Source organism: Pocillopora damicornis, chromosome 7, assembly GCF_964200805.1.
Source record: "Pocillopora damicornis chromosome 7, jaPocDami1.2, whole genome shotgun sequence".
NCBI lineage: Eukaryota > Metazoa > Cnidaria > Anthozoa > Scleractinia > Pocilloporidae > Pocillopora > Pocillopora damicornis.
In genome coordinates, this window is record NC_142676.1 from 2,990,001 (window position 1) to 3,003,506 (window position 13,506).

General features: G+C 39.4%; 4 protein-coding genes across 6 annotated transcripts in view; all 4 read right to left on the reverse strand.

Annotated features, from left to right (window-relative positions):
- Positions 1 to 1,344, reverse strand: part of LOC113678592 (BTB/POZ domain-containing protein KCTD21) — an 8,504-nt gene extending 7,160 nt beyond the window's left edge. For 2 of the 3 annotated variants that reach the window (XM_089211447.1, XM_089211450.1), the window contains exon 1: positions 982 to 1,344. The gene's annotated coding sequence lies outside the window, so the exon portion shown is untranslated. Of the gene's footprint in view, positions 1 to 142; positions 403 to 981 lie in introns of those variants that run through there. The other variant, XM_089211448.1, reaches the window with a different exon arrangement.
- Positions 1,345 to 5,459: 4,115 nt separating this feature from the next.
- LOC113678627 (BTB/POZ domain-containing protein KCTD21-like) lies at positions 5,460 to 6,514 on the reverse strand. The gene has a single exon (XM_089211453.1). It carries the CDS (start codon positions 6,303 to 6,305, stop codon positions 5,715 to 5,717), a length of 591 nt encoding a protein of 196 aa, XP_089067579.1. The 5' UTR covers positions 6,306 to 6,514; the 3' UTR covers positions 5,460 to 5,714.
- Positions 6,515 to 6,621: 107 nt separating this feature from the next.
- Positions 6,622 to 9,296, reverse strand: LOC113678618 (uncharacterized). Its single transcript, XM_027195517.2, has 2 exons — positions 8,581 to 9,296; positions 6,622 to 7,622 (listed from the first exon to the last, which is right to left on the reverse strand). The coding sequence occupies exons 1-2, from the start codon at positions 9,152 to 9,154 to the stop codon at positions 7,291 to 7,293; spliced, it is 906 nt and encodes a 301-aa protein (XP_027051318.2). The 5' UTR covers positions 9,155 to 9,296; the 3' UTR covers positions 6,622 to 7,290.
- A 560-nt stretch (positions 9,297 to 9,856) lies between these two features.
- Positions 9,857 to 13,286, reverse strand: LOC113678626 (uncharacterized). Its single transcript, XM_089211445.1, has 2 exons — positions 11,406 to 13,286; positions 9,857 to 10,460 (listed from the first exon to the last, which is right to left on the reverse strand). Exons 1-2 carry the CDS (start codon positions 12,289 to 12,291, stop codon positions 10,129 to 10,131), a joined length of 1,218 nt encoding a protein of 405 aa, XP_089067571.1. The 5' UTR covers positions 12,292 to 13,286; the 3' UTR covers positions 9,857 to 10,128.
- Positions 13,287 to 13,506: the final 220 nt, after the last annotated feature.

Here is a 13,506-nt window from a genome sequence, read left to right on the forward strand (position 1 = left end):
AACCATCATGGAAATGCGTAATTACCAAAAATATCACTATAGGTATTATAGCTCATACTGTGAGCTCTTAGTTTCAAAAATAGATAAATACATGTGATTTAACAACATGTCGCAAAGGTCAATATGTCAGAACACATCTCACCGTTCAACTCCTTTTCTCACGGTCCCTAGACAACAGTTGTACATATGCAGCTCCAGGCGGCCCAAGCGCAAGTCCCCAGAAATTTTTGAAAGCGTCAAGCGTTGTGTGACTCGGCGTTAAAGGGCATGTAAACCCAAAAATGTATGTTTTTCTTGTACAATGTAAAAAGTGGCCTAGAAAACGAATTTGAAATTCGTTTTGTCCAATTCGACTTATTTAAGGAGAAAATCGGCGTTTTCAACTGAAATTCCATCTCCGTTAAAAACAATAGCGAGAAGTCGTGACGTAAGCCGTGGAACTAAGATATTGCGCAACACATATTTCCCAATAGAGCTAGTGTGGGAGCTCGTATAAGTAGCGGTAGTTTAGAAGATGTTTTTTCAGAAGATAGCAACTCGAATGCCCTGAGCTTAGTATATGAAAGCGATGGGAATAATCCAGAATCTTTAGGAGAGTCTGGGCCACGTCCTTAACAATATGAGCCGCGTAAGGTTTACCGAAGAACATGTTGACAGCGATGCGACCTCCTCGGAAACTCAAACTGATATTTAATTTACTGTGAGATTTATTCGTATTTGACATGAAAATCCAATAAAGCAAGGGTACAATCTAAAAGAATGCAACACAGATTTTTAAAACCTGAGCTTCTGAGGGTGTTTTATATAAAACTATACGCATATTTGCGTTCACCCGGGCTTTCTGTTGGAAATAAACTTTGTTTCACGACAGCTTAACTTAAACGACCTTTCATTTAATAGTTTTTTGGCATCAACATGACACTACAATGTAGATGACATGGGGATACATGAGAGAATACGTGCATAGACAAATTCCCTAACCTTTCTGCTGTTCTTCCTTAACTTTTCAAACTTCGAATCGGTATTCTGCTTGGTTCACGATCACGTCTACGTGCATGATGAGATTTCTGTCTGTGCTTCTCTCGATTAACATTAGATAGCTCAGTTGATATAGCATGTTTCTCCATGAAAGGTTCACTCATAAATGTTTGCTCATAAAGAGGTCTCTCATAGGGTTCGCGGACCGACTCGTTCCGAAAACGCTCGACATCTTTTAGTGTGGTTCTACCGCGAACGATCTGTGCATATCTTGTGTGCGTTTTGAACGTATTATACACAGTGTCTGTGCTGATTTTGCACCGCGAAAGCTTCTCTACGTCCGCCATTACACCATGCCATGTGCTCATTAGTCAAACGTCACGCATGCGTGATGAGGACTTGACTGCGATTTGCGACCGAACGAAAATAAAAACGAAGCCGGAATTTCAACTCGGGCGTTTCCTTTGGAAAGCCCGAGTAATTATCAAAGGTGCGAGTGTGGAACTTGTCAACCAACGCCAAAAACTCATGAAAGTGTTTGTTGTACGGAAATCGGGTAATTGTGGCAAAAAGTAGAGGAGCAAGGGCCTGAGACCCAGATAAGTTGTATCACTGAGCATCCAGGTTTTCAGTCAATTTGCCTCGATTTCTGGGTGCTGGAGACGGCCTATTACGCCTACAGGCAGCAGTAAGGCACAGATAATCGCACCGGAAACGAGTAAGCTAAATGTTTTCTGTTTCATCTGTTTTGTTACATTTTGAGATCGATTTGCTTGAGTTGTTTCTGCCATTGATTTAATAATACAGTACTACAGCTAGTTGTTTTTCGCTTCTTTCCTGGAAGGAAATTTCGCTAAATTGCCTACAGATAGCTTGTTCGTTGGTGTTGGGGTCATCTCGACAAACACTTCAGGGTCGCTGTGCCATCTTGTGCGGTAAACAATATCCGAAATATTATTCCAGCGGATCTTGGATAGTCTTACACTGGATTAAAACCGCCAAACCTTTGAGAGAAACAAAGGTATATGTTAATGCAGATCTTAGTTATTTGTGTCTTACTGCACTGGCGGTTGTGCCCGTTCTTTATGAGATATTTATGTGTATTGCTTTCCTTCATCTCCGAAGCATTTCCATCGATAAACAAGTTGTACCATGTACATTTCCTTATGTTGCCTTCATAATTATCCAACCCTGTTTGTGTTTGCTTCGATTTGAAATACTGAAAAGATAGTTTTGCATGCTGAGATCAGGATCTTTAAAGTTGTACTCAAAATGATAAATATTGTCCTACTGACCTTTGATTGTACTTTCACTGCTGTGAAAACCGTGACACAAATTCTTCTACAGTTTCTCTGCAGGGGTTAGTACTCAAATCGAGCTGGTGATGACCAGTTACGTTCGAGAATTTTGTTATAGTTTTAATTATTTGCGTTATCGTTTTCTTTTAACAAAGAACTGCATGCATAATGATGGATAGGGCTGTGAAGAAATCTTGCCACAACTTAAAACCACTAATTTAATGCTACTTTTTTTACGGTTGACGGCTAAATTCACCATTTTTGACTATAGACGTTTAAATTTTTAGGTCGTTTGACGGCTGACAGCTCCACCCCTTTCATGCAGACTCTCTCTAATCTTCGTCTTCGGTACTTGCTAAATCAGTGAAAAAATGAACCACGCACTCACACCTCATGAACAGGTTTCCTTTCTTCAAAAAGATTATCTGTTGCTTGTTCTTCCCATTCATTTATCTATCCGTAGGACGAGGTTTCCTACGCCTCTTGAAAGACGTTAAAAGATATCTTTATAAATACTGCACCATAAACCAGCCTACTCCAGGCATTCGTTTGGTGAAACGAAGCGTTGCGGAAGAGCAGAGAAGAGCTAACTTTTGTTTGTCAGTTAAGGGGGCAACAGGGTCATGACAACTATCACCTGTGTTTCATCTGTGTTGTCACCGCCAATCAAGATTTTTTTTTCTAAGAAACAAAATATCAAAGACCCATTAAACACACGCACTTTGCCTTTAATGAGATTTAATTACTCACCAATTTACAGGTACAAATCCGGGCCTTTAACATCTGCCTGATCATAATATGGTGAACTTTATGTAAATAAGTATTACGCTTGTGACAGCTATTGTTTCGATTTTCAAGGAAAGATAGACAAAATCTCTCAGTTTACAAGATATTTTATTCATTCTTCCCTTTTCTTTTTATATTCAAAATTTCCAATGTGATTCTTATTCGTTTGTTAATCACAGTCAGTTTCAGGAAGTTACCTTGTTTTTTCTTTGATACCGACTTTCATTCATCATTTAGCAACTGTCTCTGGGGTTGTGGAGGCGCGCTGGCCTCATGGTTAGTGCGCTCGACTCCGGATCGGGTGGTCCGGGTTCGAGCCCTGGCCTAGCATCCCATCCAGGGGGAATAGCAATACTCCTAGCCGCTTCATTGGCCACTTGGGCCTGTATAAAGGCTTTACTTACTACTTACAAGTTACATGCTAGTTGAAAAGTTGAAGCACTTCGTAATTTGTCACATTGAAAAGCGATTTCCCCGTAAAGAAGTAATCACCTCTGAGAATAGTACCATTTAAATCTTTATAAGCATTGCAAATATCATAAACGTCGCCGAGACAAATTGTATTTGAAGCCGAAATGTTTGCATTGCCTGAGATGTACAGGTCGTGCCCGTCCGTACCTCCCCCAAACGTTGGTCCAGAGTCACTTCTACAGTAGATGGCGTACTTTTGACCATCTTGACTAAGTGGCATTTTGGCTGGTTTCAGGCCACGCGGATTGACCATGCTGAACAAAAATGCTTCCTTGCAGCTTGCGTAACCTCCTTGACCTGAAAACGAAATGAAAGTTTCATTGGTTAACGCACAGGTAGATAATCCTGTTCGCACTTATGTTACTCGGTGATCTGCAGGGAGACTATCAGCCCTCAGTAATTTTTTTGTAAAAGTTGAAGTTATCCTTGTGCGGTCTTCGCGACTTTGTGCACAGGCATCCCAATCGTGGTATTTTAGGTTACGGATCTTCAAATCTGTATACGAACGAAGTTACACGCGCTTATCAAAAAAGCGAAATTGCCTCAGTTAAGTTAGGAAAATTTTTCTCTAGCTACCGCAGAAAAAATAAATGGTGAAATTAAATTTGAAAGAAATGTACTGCGCTGTCATTCGTGGTAGTTTCAAGTTAACCAGGTGATGGCTTTGAAGAATTTATAGGCCTACTTGTAAATAAAGTTGAATTTGTGCTTTCTTGCCTTCAATTTTTTTTAGAGAATTAGGTGTCTGGATAGGAAAGTCGGTGAAGTCGCATTAAAAAAAAGTCGCAGTTGAAACCCACTGGAACAAAGCACGAAACACTTAAGTGGAGATACGAAGCTTTGATTTTGCATTACTCTTTTGCTCGCACTATAGCGGTCATACTCAATGGTCTGTTGCACCGAGCTGACAGATCTGCTTTGCTCAAAAACACCACTTATGCTGAATGACCGTAAAGCAGACAGAAAAGTTGAAGAGACTGTAGAGTGCAAATAAAAGCATTTTACCTTAAAAATTAGAGGAAAAAAGAAAGAAAGACAACTTCAAATTCCACGATTAGGTTGACTGTGCATATTCAAGGCAAGGATGTTAGCTTATGTTCAGTGCTAATCGAGTGGGGGGCTTCGCCTTCATTTCTATATAAGTTCAGAGAAGAAATAACAAACAAAGAGGCAAAATGTTGACAGAAATGTCAGCGCAAGATCCACCTTAGTCACGTCATCTTAGCAGCTGTCCTTCAGGAAACAAACAGATATTGTATCCGTATTGCACTTGAGGAAACCGAAAAGAGAAAACGAGATTTAGGATATTTAAAACAGTATATATCAGTAATTTTAGCCGTCATTTTCTTAAGAAGAAAATAACGTAACACCGGTAAACTGAGCATACGATTCCATCGAATTAAACGAATTCATATATGAAGCGCTACCGCTACCGAGTCAAAACTAAGTATACTATGTCTTTTCGTGGAACCGCGTGTTGCTTCAACAGCCACCGGGCGAGACGTATTCAGAATAAAGAAAATCAAACGGTTACTCTTCCACGCTCAAAAAATGCTTTCAAGCGAAATTTCGTGAGAGTCTGGCAATTCTGGATAAGTAATAAGTTAATGTAAAGCATACGTTGTCTGTGACACATGTATATTAAGTACTTCCTCGAAAAAGAAATTAGAGCACACTACGTCATCGCTTTAATGAAATGCCAGCCAATGAAATACTAGAACTTTTGGCTTTGAAAGCAAGCAAATTTAATTTCTAGGAAAACACACTTATTGAAATATCGTTTTAGCAAGTAAAAGGGACAAAAACTCGCTTTCTCGTCGGGGCACTTGTGGCTCATTTAAAAACTTTCTGAAGCAGCTTTAATGTTACCAGAAAAAGAGCCATGATCATTATCGGAAACGTTGTGTACAACATCACTAATCTATATTTTTCTCTGAATCGACGGTGCATTACTTTATTAAAAACAAAGCAAATTCTAATCACGCGACAAGCTCGCTTTCATAAATCCATATTTTTCCTAGAAACGACAGTCAATTTTTTCTTTTGGGAAAGAAAAACCGTTCACAAGCTCGCTTTGGAGCCAGCGATTAAATCACCTTCGATGATTCTTTGACGTATTTTCTCCAATTTCTTGCGAACGATTATTACATTTTAATTACATATATCATTAGTCTGGTTGCATCAGTTTCTTTTATCTGTTTCCATAAATCTCAAAATATTCGAGTACTTACTGCTCCAAGACTCTTCAGTGAATCCACCAAATATATTTTCCTCACTCTGAACAATAGTGACCGTGGGTCCCTTATTGTCGCATTTGGAGTGAAACGTTGACGCCAAAAAGCCATCTCGAGAAGCGCGGAAAAGCAGACGAAGGCGTCGTCGCCTCTTCTCTGTATTCTGGGGGGGAAGCCATCCTAACAATAAGTCTCGGTGTTCGTTATTCGTCAGAATTTCTGAATTGAATTTCAATTCATCCAGCATTCCTTTAATCCGATAAAACTCAGCCTCCTCCTGTAGTTCGTTGAGAGCTGTTACTCCTTCAGGCAAAGTTAATTTTCCAGTGCGAAGATAATTGAGTATAAAGCGGAAGTGAGTTCCATCTCGGTCGATAAAGAAAGCGTCGTCTTCAGCAGGTTTCATATCAAATTTCTCTGAGAACATGACGCCCAGCATTGAGTTTCGATCCTTTGTTAGTGTTTGAAGGCTTGTTGTGAAATAGTGACCGCCGACATTGAGCTTTGCAATCGAAGGAACGCCGGAGTCCTGCTGCATTTCAATAAAATTCCTGCTCTTGCTTATTAATAGATCGTATTGAAATATCTGATTTCCAGTCGCACAATAACGTTTCCGTAATTAATCTATAGCAATTCGAATCTTTTTTTCGAACGAAGGTTGAGTAGAAAACAGGAAGCTAAACAGGCGTAGATCGCAACGTTGACGGCGGTTTTGAACAAACAGTACTTCATAGACGAGTCATAATAGCGTAATAAGTGACAGCTTGGGATAGCTAGCATAGACGTGGCGGACGAAAAAAACAAAAGGAAAATTTATCTTTTTGTAATTATGCATTGTAATCCGATATGACCAATAGTGTTGCAATTCGAGTGTTTTATTGATTTTTCGTCAGTTCATTCGCATAGTTTTTCCTGAGGTGTCTCGAAAACGAAGACCTTAGACCTCGAAAACCAAGACCTTGAAAACTTATCGATGAAAAGTCTTTGACTCTGACGCTTTTAAGCTAGACGCCAACTAATCCCAACAAGGAAAACTGACCTCAAGTACCTTCTAGTCCATCAATATGCCAATTTTTCTCGGTCTTAGATTATGAGGTTCTAGTTTTTGAGGTCTTAGGTTTTAGTTTTTGAGACACCCGATCACAATCACCGTAACAAGAATATGTATTGCATAAAAATTATTTAGCGATAGAAGAACAAATTACAATTCTTGAGAAATATTTATAAACGACTCGTCTCTATAATTACTTCTCTGCACTGCATCGATACCGAGTCAGCGTTTTTTTAAATCTTTATTTTTCAGTACCAAAATCGTAAAATGATGGAAAAAGGGGAGCAAGGTCCGAAAGACCTTTCAACTTCTATTAAGTTGTGAAAACAATCTTTTTCTTTTTATTTCCTTTTTTTTTAATCAAGATTTTCCTCCTTTACCGATTTCGTTTGATAATCAATTACTTGAAGGTGCCCGATCTAATTTTAGTCGCCCAAAAAACACATTATATGTCCGTTTAACAGAATATTAATCAGTTCACAAGTTCAAACACTTCGTAATTGGTCACGTGAAAACGAGTTTCCCCCGTGAAGAACAAATCAGCGTTGGATTCCGCGTCATTATAAGTTGGGTTATTGTAAGTTTCACCGAGACAAACTGAACTTGAAGTAAATATGTTTGCTCTGCCTGAGATGTGCAGGTCATGCCCATCCCTTCCCAACCCGAACGTTGGTCCATAGTCACCTCTGCAGCAAATGGCGTACTGACTTTCTCGCTTAAGTGGCATTTTAGTCGGTTCTGTGCCACTTGGGTTGACCATGCTGAACAAGAATGCTTCTGTACATCTCGTGTAATCTCCATGGCCTGTTGAAGAAATTTTACCTCTCTATTAAACACAGCGCGTTTGATAACACTGTCTACAATAATTAAACTGAATTAGCTCTGTGGTCTGCTCTTTGCTTTGGTGAGACCACTAAACAGATTATCCGTATGGCTCGTTTGACGTATAGTTTTATTTCGTTGTTTTCTTTAAATAAGAACAGATAACCAGACAAATAAAAGCAACAGATATCAGCCGTGTCTTTCTTTTTACGAGAGAGGCTGGCAAATTTACATCTACCGAGTGTACGACTCCATCTAATTTATAGATACAAAACGCAACCGCCGAGTCACGTTAGCAGCCGTCACAAGAGTAATGCGGAAAATCTTTAGAAAGCTATTCTTCTGCGACTCGTAATAGATTGTTGGGCGAAATTTCACGAGAATCTGGTTTTACTACCTACCCTAAAAATGTATGCAAATAATGCGTAATTCCCAGAAAAATAAAATGAATTCAGGTACTGAGTACCTGTCATCCCGAGTTACTAGTAAACAAAACCAATTTTCTTACGAAACTCAAGAGCTAAAATGTAGTTTTATTTTTTTTCGGTGCGTGACTTATGTCGGCGGAAAGTGAAAGGAAGAAGTAAATAATTTTTATTATGAGCAGTAGAAATGGCATGCTTATTTATGAAACTGTTGTTTTCCATAACATTCATCCTTATTTAATCAAATATCCGCGGTGTGTTTCGTAATACTATTGAGACTTTTCTGCGAAAAACCCTCGGTTGTGACCCTATCAAGACACCTGCGATCGTTTATTGACGTATTTCCCAATTTTTATCTTATGATTGTCGCTCTTTAAGTGAGGTCTGTTTTTTTTTTTTTTCTGGGAAAATGCTTTGGCAATAAGCATATTGAAAATTTGGACTGCTCTACTAGTTTCTATCGCTTTCATAACTTAACTCTGTTTGCATAAATCTCACAAAACTCGAGTACTTACTGCCCCAAGACTCTTCAGTGAATCCACCAAATATGTTGTCCCCACTCTGAACAATAGTGATCGTGGGCCCTTTATTGTCGCACTTGGAGTGAAATGTTTCCGCCATAAAGCCATCTTGAGAAGCGCGGAACAGCAGACGAAGGCGCCTTTGCCTCTTCTGTGTATCTTTAGGGGGCAGCCACTGTAACAACAACTCTCGGTGTTCGTTTTCTGTTACAATTTCGGAGTTGAACTGTAATTTATCAAGTATCCCCTGGATCTGGTAAAACTGAGCCTCCGCCTGTAGTTCTCTGAAGGCTGTTTCTCCCTCTGGAAAAGATAATTCCATGGTTCGGAGGTAATTGAGTATTGATCGAAAGTGCCTTCCATCTCGGTCGATGAAGAAAGCGCCGTCTTCTTGAGGTTTCTGTTCAAATCTCCCCGAGACAATTATGAGTAGCATTGAGTTTGGATCGCTTCTCAGTGTTCCAAGAGTTGTTGTGAAGTAATGGCCGCCAACATTAAGTTTTATGATCTCAGAAATTCGATTTACGTCGTCCTCGTTTAGTGCTTCGTGAGGCTTGCTTAACGCCATCTTGGTGTAAGGCGAGTCTCCCAGCTGCAGTTATTACGTCAATTGAAATTCAGCCTCAGATGGAGACGGCAGGAAAACAGACTTTAAGAAGGTTCCATAGGGTTTTTTGATTGCGCGAGATCTGGGTGTGAATATGGCGCGAGTTTTAAAAAGTTTTAGGGAGTAAAAATACAGTCAAATTCTCAATAAATACCTCACCTCACTTTTCACAGTCCTTTGCTTGTTTTGTGACCGCTTACTTTGTTGCAACGAGGCCATTTTAGCGAGTTATCCATTTCTAGGTTTACTACTCCTAGGAGAAGGACCTTTTCTTAGGAGTAGTAAACCTAGAAATGGATAACTCCAACGCCAAAATGGCGGAAGTGACAGCTTGGGCTAACTAGCATAGACGTGGCATTTAATAACCGTCAAAAAAAACAAAAGGAATGTTTATATTCTTGTAGTTATGTTTTGTAAAAAACTGACCTCAAGTACCTGCTAGTTCATCAATACACTAACTTTTCTCGGTCTTAGTTAATTTTTGAGGTCTTAGGTCTTAGGTCTTAGTTTTTGTGACTCTCGTTTATCAGAGTAACAAGTTCGCGTATTGCGTCAAATTATTTAGCGGCTGAAAAACAAATTACAATTCTAGAGAAACTTTTATAAACGGCTCGTCTCTACAATCACTTCTGTGCACTGCATCGATACCGAGTAAAAATGTCATCGTTTTTTTAAATCTTTATTTTTCAGTATCTAAAATTTAACTCAAAATTGTAAAATGATGGAAGAAGGGGAGCAAGGTCCGAAAGACCTTGCAACTTCTATTAAGTTGTGAAAACAATCTTTTTCTTTTTATTTCTTCTTCTTCTTTCTTTTAATCAAGATTTTCCTTCTTTACCGATGTCATTTGATAATCAGTTACGTAATTAAAGGTGCCCGATTTCCTTTTAGTCGCCAAAAAAAACACATTAAATGTCCGTTTAACAGAATATTTGTCATTTCACAAGTTCAAACACTTCGTAATTGGTCACGTGAAAATGAGTTTTTCCAGTGAAGAACAAATCAGCGTTGGATTCCGGGTCATTATAAGTTGGGTTATTGTAAGTTTCACCGAGACAAACTGAACTTGAAGTAAATATGTTTGCTTTGCCTGAGATGTGCAGGTCATGCCCATCCCTTCCCAACCCAAACGTTGGGCCATAGTCACTTCTGCAGCAAATAGCGTACTGACTTTCTCGCTTAAGTGGCATTTTAGTCGGTTCTGTGCCACTTGGGTTGACCATGCTGAACAAGAATGCTTCTGTACATCTCGTGTAATCTCCTTGGCCTGTTGAAGAAATGTTACCTCTCTATTAAACAAAGCGCATTAGATAACACTGTCTACAATGATTAAATTGAATTAGCTCGGTGATCTGCTCTTGCTTGGGTGAGACGACTTAACGGATTATCCGTGTGGCTCGTTTGACGAATAATTTTATTTCGTTGTTTTCTTTAAATAAGAACAGATAACCAGACAAATAAAAGCAATAAATATCAGCCGTGCCTTTCCTATTACGAGAGAGGTTGGCAAATTCACATCCACCGAGTGTACGACTCCATCTAATTTATAGATACAAAACGCAACCGCAAACGCAGCCGCCGAGCCGCGTTAGCAGCCGTCACGAGAGTAATGTAGAAAATCCTGATACTCATAATAGATTGTTGGGCGAAATTTCGCGAGAATCAGGTTTTACTATCTACCCTAAAAATGTATGCAAAGAATGCGTAATTCCTAGAAAAATAAAATGAATGCGAGTAGTACCTGTCATACTGAGTTAAAAGTAAACAAATTTAATTTCTTAAGAAAATAGCTAAAATGTAGTTTTATTTTTTTTCGGTGCGTGACTGTATGGAGATTATGCCAGCGGATAGTAAAAAGAAGGAAATAAATAAGTTTTGTTTTGAGCAGTAAAAATTGAATTATGAGAGTGTTGTTCTCCATAGACATTAATCCTTATTTTATCAAATATCAGCAGTTTGTTTCGTAATACTTAGAAGACTTTTCTGCGAAAAGCCCTCGGTTGTGACCCTATCATGACACTTGCGATGGTTTATTGACGTATTTCCCAATTGTTATCGTATGATTGTAGCTCTTTAAGCGTAGTCTGTATTTTTTTTCTGAGAAAATGTTTTGGCAATGAGCATATTGAAAATTTTGGACTGCTCTACTAGTTTCGTTCGCCTTCATAACTAAACTCTGTTTGCACAATTCTTATAATACTCTAGTACTTACTGCCCCACGACTCTTCAGTGAATCCACCAAAAATATATTTTCCACTCTGAACAATAGTGACTGTGGGCCCTTTATTGTCGCACTTGGAGTGAAATGTTTTCGCCATAAAGCCATCTTGAGAAGCGCGGAACAGCAGACGAAGGCGCCTTCGCCTCACCTGTGTATCTTGAGGGGGCAGCCACCTTAACAACAAGCTTCGGTGGTTGTCGTTTGTTATAATTTCGGAGTTAAACTCTAATTCATCAAGTATTCCTTTTATCTGATAATACTCAGCCTCCTCCTGTAGTTCTTTGAAGGCTTTTTCTCCCTCAGGAAAAGTTAATTTCCCAGTCCGGAGATAATTGAGTATGAATCGAAAGTGAGTTCCATCTCGGTCGATAAAGAAAGCACCGTCTTCAGCAGGTTTCATGTCAAATCTCCCTGAGAACATGGCGGCCAGCATTGAGTTTGGATCTTTGGTCAGTGTTTGAAGAGTTGTGGTGAAGTAATGACCACCGACATTGATTCTAACCCTTCCTTCTGTCTTTGACGCCACCAAATTAAATTCGTTTAATAACTCCTTGATCTGGTAAAATTTAGCTTCCTCCAGCAGTTGGCTGAGGGCTGTTGCTCCTTCTGGTAGGACACTTTTCCCAGTGCGAAGATAATTAAGTATAAACCGGAAGTGAGTTCCATCTCGGTCGATAAAGAAAGCGCCGTCTTCGCATTCTATAAACTTAGACCTGGATGAAAAGATGGCGGCCAACTCGGACTCCGGATCCTTTGTTAGTGTTTGACGACTTGTTGTGAAGTAATGACCGCCAATATTAAGTTTTATTGTCGAAAATATGTGATTTACGTTTTCCTCATTTGGTACTCCATGTTTCCTGCTAACGCCATCCTGCATTTTATAGTGTAAAGCGAGTCTCCCGGCTGCAGTTCTCAAGTCAATTAAAATTTAGCCTCAGATGATGAAAACAGACTTTGAACAAGTTTTTCAAGGAATAAGTCTGACGACAAGACAAACGCAAGCGGCCGCACCAGTGAGCCATGAAACAAAGTAAACACGTCTAAACAGGAAAACCTAATCGATTTTTTGCATTTTTATCATTGTTAAGTAAACTCATAAGTTATCTGTGCGATTTGGAATAAATTAGCCCTCGTAAATTTTTAAAAGATTACAAATTGCACTCACCCTACGGGCTCTTGCAATTTGGTCGGCCTTTCCAAAATTTACTCGTGCTTATTCATCTCATATGGCACTAAAAATCATGCACGCCACTTAGTTCAATTACAGTTATTTGGCTAACGAAGTGTATTCATACCGTTACAAGCGACGATGATCCACGGATCTTAACTGATCTAGGATAGACTCGAAATTCACGGACGGATTTGCATTCTAAAAGGAAGCAACTGCTTGTTAACCATCTCTACTATTTTGGTAATTTTGTTAGACCTAGCTTCTACTGCCACCTCTTGATTACTTGATTAAGAAATATATTATTTGGTTCTATCAATTGTCCAGTACGGAGATACGATAGAGTCACCTGGAATTTCCCAGTGCGAAGTTTAAACCGGAAGTGAGTTCCATCTCGGTCGATGAAGAAGGCGCCGTCTTCGCAAGGTTTTATCGCAGACTTTGACAACAAAATGGCGGTCAACCTTGAGCCTTGATCTTGGATTTGGTCAGCGTTTGAAGACTTGTTGTGAAGAAACGACCGCCAACATTGAGTTTTACAACGGAGGGAATGCTCTGAACTTGTTGCATTTTGAGAACTTTCACCTCTTGCTTCTCAGTCGTAATCGCAACAAGAGCAGGTTTGGTGATTTCAACACTGCTTTTCGTTCACAAAGTTGTCCTCTCTTTTGACCACGTGCTAGAGGACTACAGGAAGTAAAAACAAGGGGCTCTGGGAACTGGGAACAAGAATAGGTAATTAATTAAGGAGCCGGAAGTTGAAAGGGAATGTCTGAAGTCTAGAGGTCGAGTTTCATGTAATGAAAAATCTTGAAGGATATTTTTTCAAATTGTGACGCGGAGCCTAACTCTCCTTACTGGATTATCTCCCACATTACTTTTCTTTAGTATAAATGTACTTCTTCAAAAAATTAATGGCGAGTC